Below are 13,555 nucleotides of genomic sequence, written 5' to 3'. Positions count from 1 at the left end.
CCCAGACACAAAATAGACACTCTGTTCACTTAGCATGAAGCCCTGCAAGGAGCAGGGAGCTCCAGAGAGACTCTTGGCTCTTCTCAAGTCTCATTAGGTCTGCATATTAATGACTTGCAGCAATAGAAAGAGGCCCTGTGGCAGCCTCCTCTTCCCCTGGTGCCTGGGTTTCCCATCCTTAAGGGCACAGCGACTGCAGCAGCAAGAAAATAGGGGACATTAACAGAGCAGGAGGGTGAGGCAGCACTGCTGTGACAGCACTGGGTCCCCCTGCCCTGCTGCAGGGGGTGGGGGGAATAAAAAAAAAGCAGAATTGACAGTGTTTTGTATGACACGGTTGTAGCAAATCTTTATACGTGACAGAGCACAAAGGAAACAAGGGGAAAGGCACAAAGATGTACCAGACCTGGGGAGGCTGTGGTAGGAAAGAAAGCCCAGTATTTGTAGCTAAAATGCAGTGAGAGGGTGAGTGTGAATTCTAATGCACAGGCTCTGAACAAATGTTCCTTTCAGAGGCAAACTGACAGTATGGGAACTGAGACAGCAAGCCCTACATATGGGCATAACACTGCAATGTGTGTATTTCCTAAGTGATTCATAGGCTTGTAAAGCCTTTCTTTCCTCTGTCAGGAAAATTGTATTTAATATCTTATTAACATGGAGACCACTTGCACTATATGGTGCCTCAATTTGAATTAACAGACAATCCTCCAAAATTCGAAGGTATTACACATTCAGAACACCCAACGTGTCTCCACTGATGCCCTGGAAAAGAAACCTCACAGTCTGGCTGTCATTCAATCACTGGGTTCATTCTTTCCCTTGGAAACTCCTCCTTCACTTCTCACTGCTGTGCCAGCTGAAGTGCCTACTAAACAGAACTGCTGAATGCTTTGAGATCCTCTAAATCTGCCATAGGAGAAAGTGTACTATCAAATGTACCAGTAACTTTGCTTTAATGTGCAGGAAGTCTGCTACAGTGAATGATGCAGTATAACACACCAATTCCCATCCCTAACCACATGAATAAAATAAATTCTGCCCTGTGACCAAAAGAGGTTCAAAACTGCCTCCCTGTCCAGGCAACTGTAGCAGCAAGCTGATGCAAACCCAGCCTCCCAAAAGATGAATATGTTCCCCTTGTATTATATAAATATAACACAAGATTTATGCCTCTCTTGTGTTATATTCCTATAAGTAACTGCTCCTTCTAGTCTCTCTACTCAAAGATCCAATATTCCCATTCTCTTATCAGACTTACCAGAGGATTGACCTCGATTAGTGGCATCATGATCACTGTCTCCTTGCTCACTGTCTCCATGACCACTGTCCTTAGAGCTCACTATGTCTGCTTCCTGGAATGCAGAGCTAGACACAGAAACACCTTTGCATTAGGATGAACGCGAGAAGAGGAGCTCGTAAAACATTCTTCCGCCATCACATGGCCAAACACGGCGCTGCATTCCCCACCCCCCCCCCCCCCGCCATCCCTTCCGCAGGAATTCCACCGAGGTGCCCTGCCCATCCCGAGTAAAACCAGCAATTTTCAGACCTTGCAAGGGCCAGCAAGGGTTATTGCCCCTCCTGAGGTCTGTAAAAGTAATTGGGTAGCATTTCCTTAAGCCGGTGAGCTGAACTTTAGCTCAGTGAGACAGTGTTTGCTGGGAGACCCTACAGAAGCAGGTTATTAAGTATTTGAAGCACGTTTTAGACTCGTACAAACCGAGATTTTGTTCTCTTCTCAGTCAGTTTGGAGACCAGTTTAGAAAAGCCTTAATTCGAACTTTATTCGAAGATGTGCATCTACATCCATTCGACTTCCCAGTGCTTTACTACCCAGTTACACCTGTAGTAAATACATTTCTGCACAGCACTCAGACTTGCTAAAGCATGCATGAGGAAAGCAAGGCTGCAGAGCTCCTACCTGTTTACTCGTCGGGGTCTGTCAACTAGATAACTGAGCTCAGCACGCTGATGCTTGGTCTAGGAGAAAACAAATTATTGGGAGACATTGTAACTCTTGACATTTCTGTAACCAGCAGCAGGAAATATACAAGGGAGCAGCTCACTATAAATGGCAATGCTTAGCTGCAAGCCGGCCTGCAAAATCTGTTTCTAGAATGTAAGGGGGGAAAGCATCAGCTCTTAGTCACACAGATGGGAAGGCACAAGGGGATTTTTTTTCTGGAGTTTTTTGAGACAAGACTCTGACGTTTTCTCACAGTGCACACTGTTGAGCATCACAAGGACTCCCACAAAAAATTAGCATAACTATTTCTAGAGTTGTGGACTGCTTAGATGGCATTGGTATTGCACCACAAGGAAAAAAAAACATACTTTGAGATACCCTCAAGTCATTAAAAAGGCAGCAAAAGTCAAGAGTTTTGTAGACATTTTGAAGCAAGGGCAGTACTACAAACCAATATTAGAAATTTCACTGCAGAACTTAAATGCCTTAGAATACACCATTCAAACCACCTTTGTGAGGCTGGACAGCACTCAGGTTTCAGGGTGGGAGAGAAGGTGAGGTTTTCACTCGTGCACAGGCAGAGAGGTGCTGACAATATATGAGCAAACCCAGCACAAAATGAATAATGGGGGAGTGATATGGCATGGTAAATGCTTTAGTAAAAATACTCTTCACACCAGGCAACACAAGACTGCAGGGGACGTTAAGTCTCAGCACACAATTTTACGGAAACTCTTTCTTGCTGCTCTTTGCAAACTTTGGGGTTATAAAGAGCTGTGCAGACAGAGCCAAGAAAAGTCAAAAACCCTAATTCACAAATTAATTAAAGCTCCTGCTAACTACAGTGATTGTCACAGTCCCAAAGGGGGTTTCCCCCAAAGCTTTACTCGCGCATGAAAAGATTTCAGGACTGAAAACCACACGGCTTTAAAGCCTCCCTTCAGAGCATCCTGCGCTTACACCCCACGTCACTCCAGCCTTGTCAAGCGGAGAGATGCTGCAAAGAGCTGTAACCCCCCCTCCCCTTCATCTCCCAACCCACCGGCAATCCACTCACAGCTCCCGCAGCCTCGGGGGCATCTCTGCGTCCCGACGCTGCCCAGATTCCTTCAGAGGCACCGGAGGGGGGGCGAGGGGGACTCGGGGGGGACACGCTTGGCTGCAACAGCTGCTCAGCCCGAGCGGGAGGCAGCCAGCGGTGTGCGTGTGTTGTGTGCGTGTTTCTACCCCACAATCGCCTCTGAGACCCCCGCCCGTCGCTAAAACCCTCCAAAGATGAGAGGGCAAAGCGGGGAGAGGCAGCGGACGGATTAAAGGAGAAACGAGCAGGATTAGGAATGCAAAACGCCTTTCGCGACGGGAGAGGAGGAGGAGGGGGAGCGTGGGGAAGGATGCTCGGGGATGAAGTCTGCGCGGGCTGGGGGGGTGCCGGTGCTTACCTCGCTGGACAAAATGCTCCCGTTGGAGATGATGTCGGGCTGCTGGTCGGCGTAGCCGGTGACGATGGCCCCGCAGGGGTTGTGCTCGGCGTCGGTGCTGCGAGAGGGGCTGCAGGGCTTGAGGAACATCAGGTCGGTCTTGGCGGACTCGGGGGTGAGGCAGACTTGGTAGCAGTAGTTCTGGTTGTGGTGGTGCGAGCCGAAGCTGCCCGACTCCTCCACCGGCACCTGCGCGGGGTTGCTGGGCACGTTGGAGCTCTGCACCAGCATGATGTCCGACTTGCTGAGCTTCTTCTTGCGGGCCCGCGCCTGCCGGCTGCAGCAGGGGCAGCAGCAGCAGCAGCCCAGGCAGCAGTCGCTGGCCAGGCAGGTGTAGATATTGAGCTTCTTCTCCTTCTGGCAGCGCACCGCCAGCACGATCATGGCCAGCAGGAAGATGAAGGAGACGGAGCCCAGGGCGATGATGAGGATGAGCGTGAGGTCCAGCGAGTTATCCCCGCCGGAGCGGCTGGGGCGATGCTCGCCGGAGCCCCCCGAGCCTCCCCCCGCGCCGGTGCCCGCGGCCGCGCCGCCGCCGCCCCCGGAGCGCTCTCCCGCGCCGTCCACCAGCACCACCTGCACGGCGGCCGTGGAGGAGAGCGGCGGCTGCCCGTGGTCGCGCACCTCGATCACCAGCTCGTAGGGGCGCTGCGGGTCGCGCTTGGCCGGCACCCTGCGCGCCGTGCGCAGCTCCCCGGAGCGCCAGTCCATGCGGAAGAGCCCGGCCTCGTTGCCCCGCGCGATGCTGTAGGTGAGGCGGGCGTTCTCGCCGTCGTCGGCGTCCACGGCCGCCACCCGGCTGACCAGGTATCCCGGCTCGGCGCCGCGGGGCAGCGCCTCCCGCGCCGGGGTCCCGTTGCGGCCGGGCACGGGGCTGACGATGGCGGGCGCGTTGTCGTTCTGGTCCACCACGATGATGTGCACGGTGGCGTTGCCGGCCAGCGGCTGCGGCTCCTCGCCCGCGTCGCGGGCCTCCACCTGGAAGCTGAACTCTTTGAGCTGCTCGTAGTCGAAGGAGCGCAGGGCGTAGAGGAAGCCGTTCTCGGAGTTGATGGAGACGTAGGTGAAGACGGACATGCCCTGGATCTGGCTCTCCAGGATGGAGTAGGCGAGGCGGGCGTTGGCGCCCTGGTCGCGGTCGGTGGCGCTCACGGCGTAGATGTAGGCGCCGGGCACGTTGTTCTCGCTCACGTACACCTGGTACACGGGCTGGCTGAAGCGCGGCGCGTTGTCGTTCACGTCGCTCACCCGCACCTGGATGGACTTGCTGGTGCTGAGCGGCGGCTCGCCGCGGTCCCGGGCCACCACGGTCAGCGTGTAGGCGTCGCCGCCCGGCTGCTCGCGGTCCAGCGGCCCCTCGGTGACGATGGTGTAGTAGTTCTTGAAGGAGCTCTTGAGGCGGAAGGGCGCGTCGCCCTGCAGCAGCTCGCACTGCACCTGCCCGTTCTCCTCCGAGTCGCGGTCCGACACGCTGAACAGGGCCACCACGGTGCCCGGCGCCGCCGCCTCGCTCACCGCCTCCTTCACGGTGGAGAAGCTGATCTCGGGCGCGTTGTCGTTGGCGTCCAGCACCCGCACCAGCACCTTGCAGTGCGCGGGCACGGCGTTGGGCCCCAGGTCCTTGGCTTGCACGTACACCTGGTACACGCTGCTCTCCTCGTAGTCCAGCTCGCCGCTCACCTCCAGGCGCCCCGTGCGCGGCGCGATGCCGAAGAGCTCCCGGGCGCGGGCCGAGATGTGGCTGCTGAAGGAGTAGATGATCTCGCCGTTCTGCCCCTCGTCGGGGTCCGTGGCGTTCAGCTGCAGCACCAGCGTGCCCGGCGGCGAGTTCTCCGGCAGCGACACGGTGTACACAGGCTGCTCGAAGGCGGGCACGTTGTCGTTGGAGTCCAGCACCCTGACGGTGAGCAGGGCGGTGCCGGTGCGCTGCTGGGGCTGCCCGCCGTCCACCGCCGTCAGCACGTAGCGGTGCACCGCCTGCTGCTCCCGGTCCAGCGGCTGGTCCAGCACCAGCTCGGCGAAGCGGTTCCCGTCGCCCTGGGTCTGCACGTCGAGGGAGAAGTAGCTGTTGGGGGTGATCTCGTAGGTGCGCAGCGAGTTGGTGCCCACGTCGGGGTCGAAGGCGCTCTCCAGCGGGAAGCGGGTGCCCGGCGTGGCGCTCTCCGAGATCTCCACGGTCAGGTCGGGCTCCGGGAAGGAGGGCGGGTTGTCGTTGATGTCCAGCACCTCGATCTCCACGCGGAACAGCTCCAGGGGGTTCTCCAGGAAGACCTCCAGGTGCAGCAGGCAGGAGGGGCTCTGCTTGCAGATCTGCTCGCGGTCGATCTTCTCGTTCACGTAGAGCACCCCGGTCTCTAGGTTAAGCTCCAGGTAAGGGCTGCGGGAGTTGGGCGCCGTCTGGAAGCGCCGAGCCGAAAGTTTTGTAATGTCCAAGCCCAGGTCCTCGGCGATATTCCCCACGAACGTGCCATGCTCCTGCTCTTCCTGCACCGTGTAATGGAGCTGGCAAAAAGCCCCCTCCAGCATCCAGAGCGAGGCAAAGAGGAATAGCACAACCATCTCCAGACGGGGAAAGAGATTCCCCCCTCCCCGACACCACCGCTGCCTCCTCTTCCAAAAGCCACCTCCTCCTCCGAAAATACACAGTACAGTGTGTGTGCGTGTCTGTGTGTCTGGGTGCGCGCGTCTGTGTGTCTGTGTGTGCGCGCGCGCGCGCCCGCGCCTGCAAGCGTGTGCAGAGAGAGAGAGAGAGAGAGAGAGAGGGGGATCGGGGGAAGGGGAGGGGGAGAGGTTGGTTTGGGGGGGCTGGGGAGTGCTATATACTATTTCTTCTGATTCATGTTAGGATTTTTTTTCTCCCCCATCTCCCTCCTTTTTGTTACGGGGATTATTGTTTCACACGCTGAGCCAACGAAGAAGACAGGCGTCCCCGCTTCATCTGTGATCTTCGAGATGCGCCGGCCAACTAAAATAGCTATTAGCCGGCTGTAGCTAGAGACACACACTGTAGCCCTCTTTTATTTATTCCGAGAGTCTTGGCACTGCACCGCGGCAGCAGCAGTGGCGGCAGAGACAGCAGCAGTAGCAAATTCCAAGGAGGAAATTTTTGTATTTCAAGATTGTCCTCTGTTTGTCTTCCTGGTGGGAGTTGGAGGGTAGATGCTGCTGGAACAGCCGGTGGGCATGCCCTCTTTGGATGCAAGGAAAAGGCAAAAAACGGCGAAATTAAAAAAAAAAAAAAAAATTACCCGCAAAAAGATTTCATATACATATAAAAAAAGAAAAAAAACAAAAAAAAAAAAAAGGCAGAGAGCAGCTTAGCTACACAAAACTTTCATTCCCCGATGTCCCTGGTATTTCCTTTTTTTTTTTTTTTTAATTTAAAGATTTTAGATTTCTCTCTTCTCTGTCAAAGGTCTTTTCTTCTCTTATTGCTACGAGTACGATCATCATCACTCTGCTTTTACGGCGGTGCCGATCGCGGTGGGGATTATTATTGTTTTTCCTCTCTCTTGCTGCTTTCTCGCCTAGCCCCTGTGTCTGTGTGTGCGGTGCCGCCGCCGCTGCGCTCCCGTCCCGGCTCCGCTCCCGGCGCGGCTGCCGCGATCTCTGCCAGCAGTTTCTGAGCGGGCAGCGCTCCGCTCCGATGTTTTTGCGCAGCGCCCGGCTCCCGCCAACCAATCGGCGCCCAGCACCGCCTCCGGGGGCGGCGTTCCATTGGCCGCGTCGCGGTGCGTCACGGCGGGGCGGGGCCGACCCGCGCGCGGGCTGGGCGGGCAGAGCGCGCGCTGGCCGCCTCAGCGCCTCAGAGCTCCCTGCCAGCTTCCCTCCTTCCCTGCCCGCTTCCCTCCCTCCTTCCTTCCCTCCTTTCCTCCATCCCTCCTTCCTTCCCGCAATCCCCGCTTCCTTCCCTCTTCCCTGCCTCCTCCCCTGCCTCTCTCCCCTCCCCGGGTGATGGTTCCCCCGCCGCGGCCGCTGGATCGCCGCTCGTCCCTGGCACACACACACACACGCACCCGGGTAAACGTCAACAAGCCCCGCTCCTTGGAGAGGGATTTTCCACCCAGCCGCCACCAACTTTCCTTTCCAGTGAAACTTTTTTGGAAAAAAAAAAAACAAAAACAAAACCGTAAACAAAGGGAAACTTGCGGGGGTTGTTGTTGTTGTTCCATTCCCCTTCCCCGCCCCTCGGTGTGTTCCACAGTGGAGAGAGCGCAACTTTCCGTCATTTATTTACCCGTGCGGGGTTTGCAGCTCCGGCCAATTTAAAGCACGGCGAGCCTGCGCTGGTGTTTCCCTATTTCCATTTTGGAATTTCCGCTGGTGCAACAGGAGACCGTGAGGAAAAGGAGGAATACTGCCTGTCATCACTGGGTGCTCAGGGTGGTGGGGCGGATATCCCTGGAGTGGGGTATTCCCTCAGGGATAACCAGAGGAATCCAAGGGAAACGCTCCGGTACCGGCTGAGAGATCCACGTCCCTAAGGCTACCGAATGAATAACTTAAAAGAATACAATACTTATAATTCTTATGGAGGGTTTCCCCACAAATGTTATTTTATTTGAACAGCAGCACAGAGCAGGGACGTGCACCTCCTGCTCTAACCCTATCACTAATCCATCACACAGCAGCGGCTCCGTCCGCGCATCCCAATGAACAGGCGCGTTTTTCCTTCGGGAACGCAGGAATCCACATTAGGATGGAGAGGCTCCGGCACAGCTCTCCCCGAGAAGCTGAGGATGCCCCATCCTAGGAAGTATTCAAGGCCAGACTGGACGGGGCTCGCAGCAACCCGGTTTGGTGCAAGACGTCCCTGCCCGTGGCAGGAGGGGCTGGAACCAGCCGGCCTTGAAGCTCCCGTGCAATTCCCAGCAATTCAGCGATGTCCAGAGCCGGGCTCCAGCGCCCGGAGCCGCGGGCGCGCCCCCGCCCCGCCCCTCCCCCGGCGGCGCGGCCTCTGTGGCGGGCGGCGGGCGCCCCCCAGCGCCGCCAGCGCCGCACTGCGCCCGCCAGCGCCGCCGCCGCCCCGCGGGGCACTCAGCGCGCCCCGCTCCGCTCCTCTCCGCTCCGGGACCCGGCCCCGGCCCTGCCGCCGCTCTCCGCCCGGCCCCGCGCTCCCCTGGCCGCCTGTGAGGCCGCGCCGCGCTCCCCTGGCCGCCTGTGAGGCCGCGGCAAGCGTCGCAGCCTCGGCGCGGCCGGCAGGGAGATGCCCACTGCCTCCCAAACTCCATCCTGTTCTCCCCTTCTGCATGGCTCCCTACCTACCCCCGGGCTCTGTGGCGGGGTGATTCCGGTGGGTGCTTTGCAGACAAATTGAAAAATTTTTTTCAGAATGGCCCGGCTGCTGGCGCTGCCCGTGGGATGCGGACGGGGAGCTCGCTGTGCAGAAGCGCCGCCGCTCACCTGCCCGCTCGCATCCCCGGGCGCGGCCAGCGGGGATCGCGCCTCTCCTGCCTGCCTGCCTGGGGGAACGACCCCGTGGATGCCCATGGGGAATGCCCTGAACGCGGGGCAGTGCTAGCCCTTCTCTCCCCGCCGCCGGAGCGGCCACCTCTGCTGCCTTCGAGGAACGCGGGCGAAACCCGGGAGACCGAGCCCGTGTCCATGTCCGTGCCCGTGACCGTGTCCATGCCCGTGTCCGTTTCCGTGTCCGTGCCAGAGGAAGCCCGGAGGTAGGGCTGGGATGGGGGAACACATCCCCGGGCTCGGGGCGCTCCCGAGACGCGGCACCCACGCGAGGCTCCCGCGGAGATGCGGGGGACAGCAGCAGCAGCAGCCACCGGGGAACCCACACATATTTATATCCCCACACGTGTATCGGCGGGGGAGAGCCGCCTCCCGCCCTCCCGCATCCCCGGGATCCGATGTGCCCCCGCGGTTCCAAGCGCAGCCGGGTCTCCATTTTGGGAATGAAGCGGCGGGGATGCGCGGCCGCCCTCCCGCTAATGCCGAGTGACAAATCGCACTTAGGCGATACATGAACGAGAAAATGATTTATGGATTTTCGCGACGGGCCGAGCCGATGAAGGCGACGTGAATTATCCATCCTAATGTGCAATGTATCATTTTCTAATAACGCCGGGTTGGCCCTAACGCTGCGCGCTGCTCCCTTCGATAGCAGGTATCGATTCGGCACCGGACACGCACCTCCTGCAGCACCAGCTGAGAGCTGTGTATTTACCTCTTCCCAAAGCCCAGGGCTATGGACAGACCCCTGACACCGTGGCCTTTAGTTTTTCCATCTGGCATCGTTTAATTCGGCAATCACTTTGCCGAATGAAGACTAATCTTTCGTATCACCGTGTTTCACTCAGTGCTGTGGTTTGGAGATGGAGAGGGAGGATGCCAGGTTTGTAAATGCTCCGTGCTGATGGGGATGGCACCTGGGTGAGTCAAACCTTTTCCCCCTGCCAAATCCTCCTTGGCACCAAGAGTACAACGGGGCACTTTCTAACAAGGAGAACAGATGCTAAATCATCCTTCTGCTCACACAGAGCTTCCCTGGCACCTCCATTTACCGAACCTCAAGGATCATTTTAAAGACAAAATTTTTGCTTTTAACTCACACACAGCAGGAAGGTGAATCATGCACACCCAAAACTGAATTCATGTGCATAAGAAGGAGAAGATTTGCTCAACCCCAGCCTGTGCTGTGCCCCAAGGCCAGGGCATCCCCCCTGCCCCAGCCAAGTTCTTTTGCCCTTCATCACAGAACTGCAGTGAAGTAATGGTGACATAAACTATGAACAATCCCAATTATTTATCTAAATGGTTCCAAGTCTAAAATATCACATTCACATTGAGAAGGATGAGAAAGTTCTGGCCTTCCATGAGACAAAAAAAGCAGAGATGGGGAAGATGGAGATAAAGCATTAATGCATTCATTTGAAGTAGGACGTTAAATTACTGGGGAAAGGGTGAGGAAATGCTTCATTTCTCATTAGCCAAGTACAGTTTTTCCATTGCTCAGACACAAAAGGAGTCACATGCATAAGAAAACATCCAAATGCTGTGTTCTGGAATAAACAATTGCTATCCTAACCTGCACAATCATATTTTAGGTTGTAGAAAGTTAATCCACACAGTTTAGTTGAGTCACCAAAATGGATGTTCGGCTTCTATTTTAGGTTCAGTCTTAGTTTCAGGCTGGGGAACACTGTGGCCTCTTTACTATCTGGATGTTAAAAACACATCAAGAATTGCCCTGCCCTGTCCCTCAAAGGTCCTAGATTGTTATTACTTGTTTTAATATGAATTATCTTGGTTAAAAAAAAAAAAAAAAAAAAAAAAAAAAAAAAAAAAAAAAAAAAAAAAAAAACAAGCAAAAAACCACCCAGGTTTTCCCTCAAGGAAATGACAGCTCAGGGTGCAGGAAGGATTACTGGAATCAATGATAGAATTTGGATTGTAAATAAGAAACAAAAGGTGCTATGGTTAGAAAAAGCCTCCTTCCTAAGAGGAAGATGTATATGTAATACTGATGGGGCCATAGGATGAAATCCTGCTTCAAAGCAAGGTCGATACAAAACAATTTCTCAAATTAACTAAGAGGCCTGGTTAAAGTATCAGAGGGGAAGGTTCACTGCCACCACTCCCTCAATGGATTTCTCTCTTAATTGCCAACGAGGAGACAAAACAGGAAGGCTAGACAATCTGGCTAATCAATAAAAAAAGCCTGTCTTCATGTTTGCCTCAGGAGCACTCTGGATGTCAGATCGATGTGGAAGCCACCAAAGTTCTTGCAGGGGTCACCAGTGATTAAGACATTTTCTGATGGTTTTTAAACAGCCCCAGAGACAAGCACCTGCCACAAGGTTGGAGACAGAAGCAGAACTAGAGATACAACGTTAATCATCCCCTTGACACTTCTGGGAGTGCTCCTGAAAACAGTTTTTTGTATTTATGACCTCAGCCAGCTGTTTTAATAAGCGATGATCCAATATGACTTCATTTCATGCTCTGTGCTCCACCAGCCATCAGATCTGATGGAGCCTCTCCAGGAGGTGCCAGGAGTCTAGAACAGAATGGATGCATCCTAGAGGAGTTTCTCAAGGCCAGCTTCTGCCTCCTTTTCTTTGCCTGCCCCCAAACATTCAATGCACATTTCAGGGAGGCTAAACTCAAGCAACGAGAAGCTGTTCAGTGTGAAGCAGTGGATTGGTACAGCCTGCTGCTATTATCCTGCCTTCTCCAGCTTTCAGAGTCTATCATAATGTTTATCACAAAGAGAAAAAAAAAACAAAAAAACCAACCTGTTTCAATGAGTTGTGGTTTTAGCTGATTCAAGTCTGCATTGAAATAAATGGAATAAAACTATTTTTTTCCACAGTTGAGCTCTGAATGTTTTCTATCAGTCAGGGTTTTTACAGTGTCCTGATCAGAGCAGCCAAGGTCCTGGTCACTTTAAGTTGTTTCTGTATGCATGACTTTACACTAACAATTGGCCTGATCCCTATAATCTTGTCTCATGTCCCATAACTATTAATGTAATAGCCACAAATTTGGCAATTTTTAACTCCACTTTTATTGTCATCCTATAGATACATTATAAACAAATTAAAATGACTTTATACAAGGTGATCAGTCAAAAATACTGAGTTTTATCTGTTTACTTGCAGAAAAGAGGTGACATATATATCTACCATCACAGAAGATATTTCTTAACAAAAGATTTTCCAATAAGGCAAATTTCTTACCATCTAGCAAGAATTTTCAGAAAGATAGTTTAATCCATATATAGAAACCTGGTACTGAATCAGATGAAAAGCAAAATATGATCACATTGATCAGGACAGGCATCATATTTTTTTGCTCTATAATTTTCTGGTTTTATGGTATTGCTCAATCAGCTGCACCCATTTCCTTGAACTTCATCAAAATACAGTTGACCTGTATCTGAATTCAACCAATGTTGCTAAGCTTGAATGGTTACCAGAGCAAATGAGGACAAAAACTACAGTGGAAAACTCCAGTTGCTTGAGACTCTGTTAAGCTTCTTATAATACACTCAAAGCCATAGGTAGATGTAGTTGCTCATGATAAAGAAAATTGCACTGTTGATTTTCTTTTCAGCAGCAAGTTCAAACCTTGAACTAAAGCACAATTTGTTTTGAGGTTCAGCTTAAAAGCAGTAGTTCAAATACAAAACTTCTATTCTTAGACGTAACACTCTAGTGCTTGACAGAATAAATACCAAAAAGCCCTAAACTTTAGATTGTTTGCCCAGAAGAATTTGCATTCTTGGCCCTCAGTGTTCCATGTATATATAATTTCCAGCATAATTCTATCATCTGAGTCATCGTGCCAACTATGCAGCAGATAACAATAGCACCAACTAGGAAGGAAAAGGAACAAGATGACAAAAGTGATGTTATAATTATGTAGGCACTTAGGAAGAGTGTGCACATCTGTATTTTTGTACCTGTCCTAGGTGGAGCTACTTGCACTACGAATATTCAAGACTGTGTTTTTTGAGGCTTCCCTTGGTAAGATCATATGCTCAGGTGCTTGCTTGCTTTTTCTCCTAAAATTGCGTCTGTCTAGGGAAAACTTTTCCATAGTCTTATCCATCTCTATTTCAGAGGAAGTTCCACTTGGGAAGCAGTTGAGTCTCTTATGAGGCAATAATCACAATTTTTTTTTTTTTTGGTCTATGCTAAAAATATTGCAATGCTCAATTCAAAATCTTAACCACCTCCACATTTTGGAATAGTGACTTTAGCAGATGGAGGTCTCAGGAGTACTTGTTGCCATTCTCAGGAAGAGACACCAAAGGGATAAGTCCTCAAAACTTCTTCCACAGAAGCTGTTCCTTGAAACACTTCCACACTCTCAGAAATTTATAGGTTGGTCTTTGAAAAATCTGTGCTAGACACCTCCTCTCTCATAACTTCTTGGTGGCTGGACTGTGTGACAGAAACTGGGCAGGTTCATGTGTTCCACACAACTGCTGTGGAGGATGAACAGAGTTTTTCTCAGAGTCATTATTTCCAGGGTTCTGCAGAGCTGGATGTAGATCTGAAGCATGTGCACACTTACCCATACTCCAGCTTCTCTCAGTGGTGCTAAAGAAGCAGGAGAAAGTGGAAAAGGAAAAGCATCATCATAG

General features: G+C 52.7%; 1 protein-coding gene across 1 annotated transcript in view; it reads right to left on the bottom strand.

Moving 5' to 3' along the window:
* The window catches only part of PCDH10 (protocadherin 10), a 33,590-nt gene extending 27,253 nt beyond the window's left edge, over nucleotides 1-6,337 (bottom strand). The window contains exons 1-3 of the mRNA XM_058803544.1: nucleotides 3,409-6,337; nucleotides 1,925-1,983; nucleotides 1,262-1,368 (exon numbers count right to left, since the gene is read on the bottom strand). Coding sequence (XP_058659527.1) covers nucleotides 1,262-1,368; nucleotides 1,925-1,983; nucleotides 3,409-6,006 — 2,764 coding nt within the window. The 5' untranslated portion in view covers nucleotides 6,007-6,337. The remainder of the gene's footprint in view (nucleotides 1-1,261; nucleotides 1,369-1,924; nucleotides 1,984-3,408) is intronic.
* Between the last annotated feature and the right edge of the window lie 7,218 nt (nucleotides 6,338-13,555).

This window comes from Ammospiza caudacuta, chromosome 4 (assembly GCF_027887145.1).
Source record: "Ammospiza caudacuta isolate bAmmCau1 chromosome 4, bAmmCau1.pri, whole genome shotgun sequence".
NCBI classification, from domain to species: Eukaryota; Metazoa; Chordata; class Aves; order Passeriformes; family Passerellidae; genus Ammospiza; species Ammospiza caudacuta.
The sequence above is the reverse complement of the archived record's forward strand: the minus strand, read 5'-3'. Positions and strand labels throughout refer to the sequence as shown.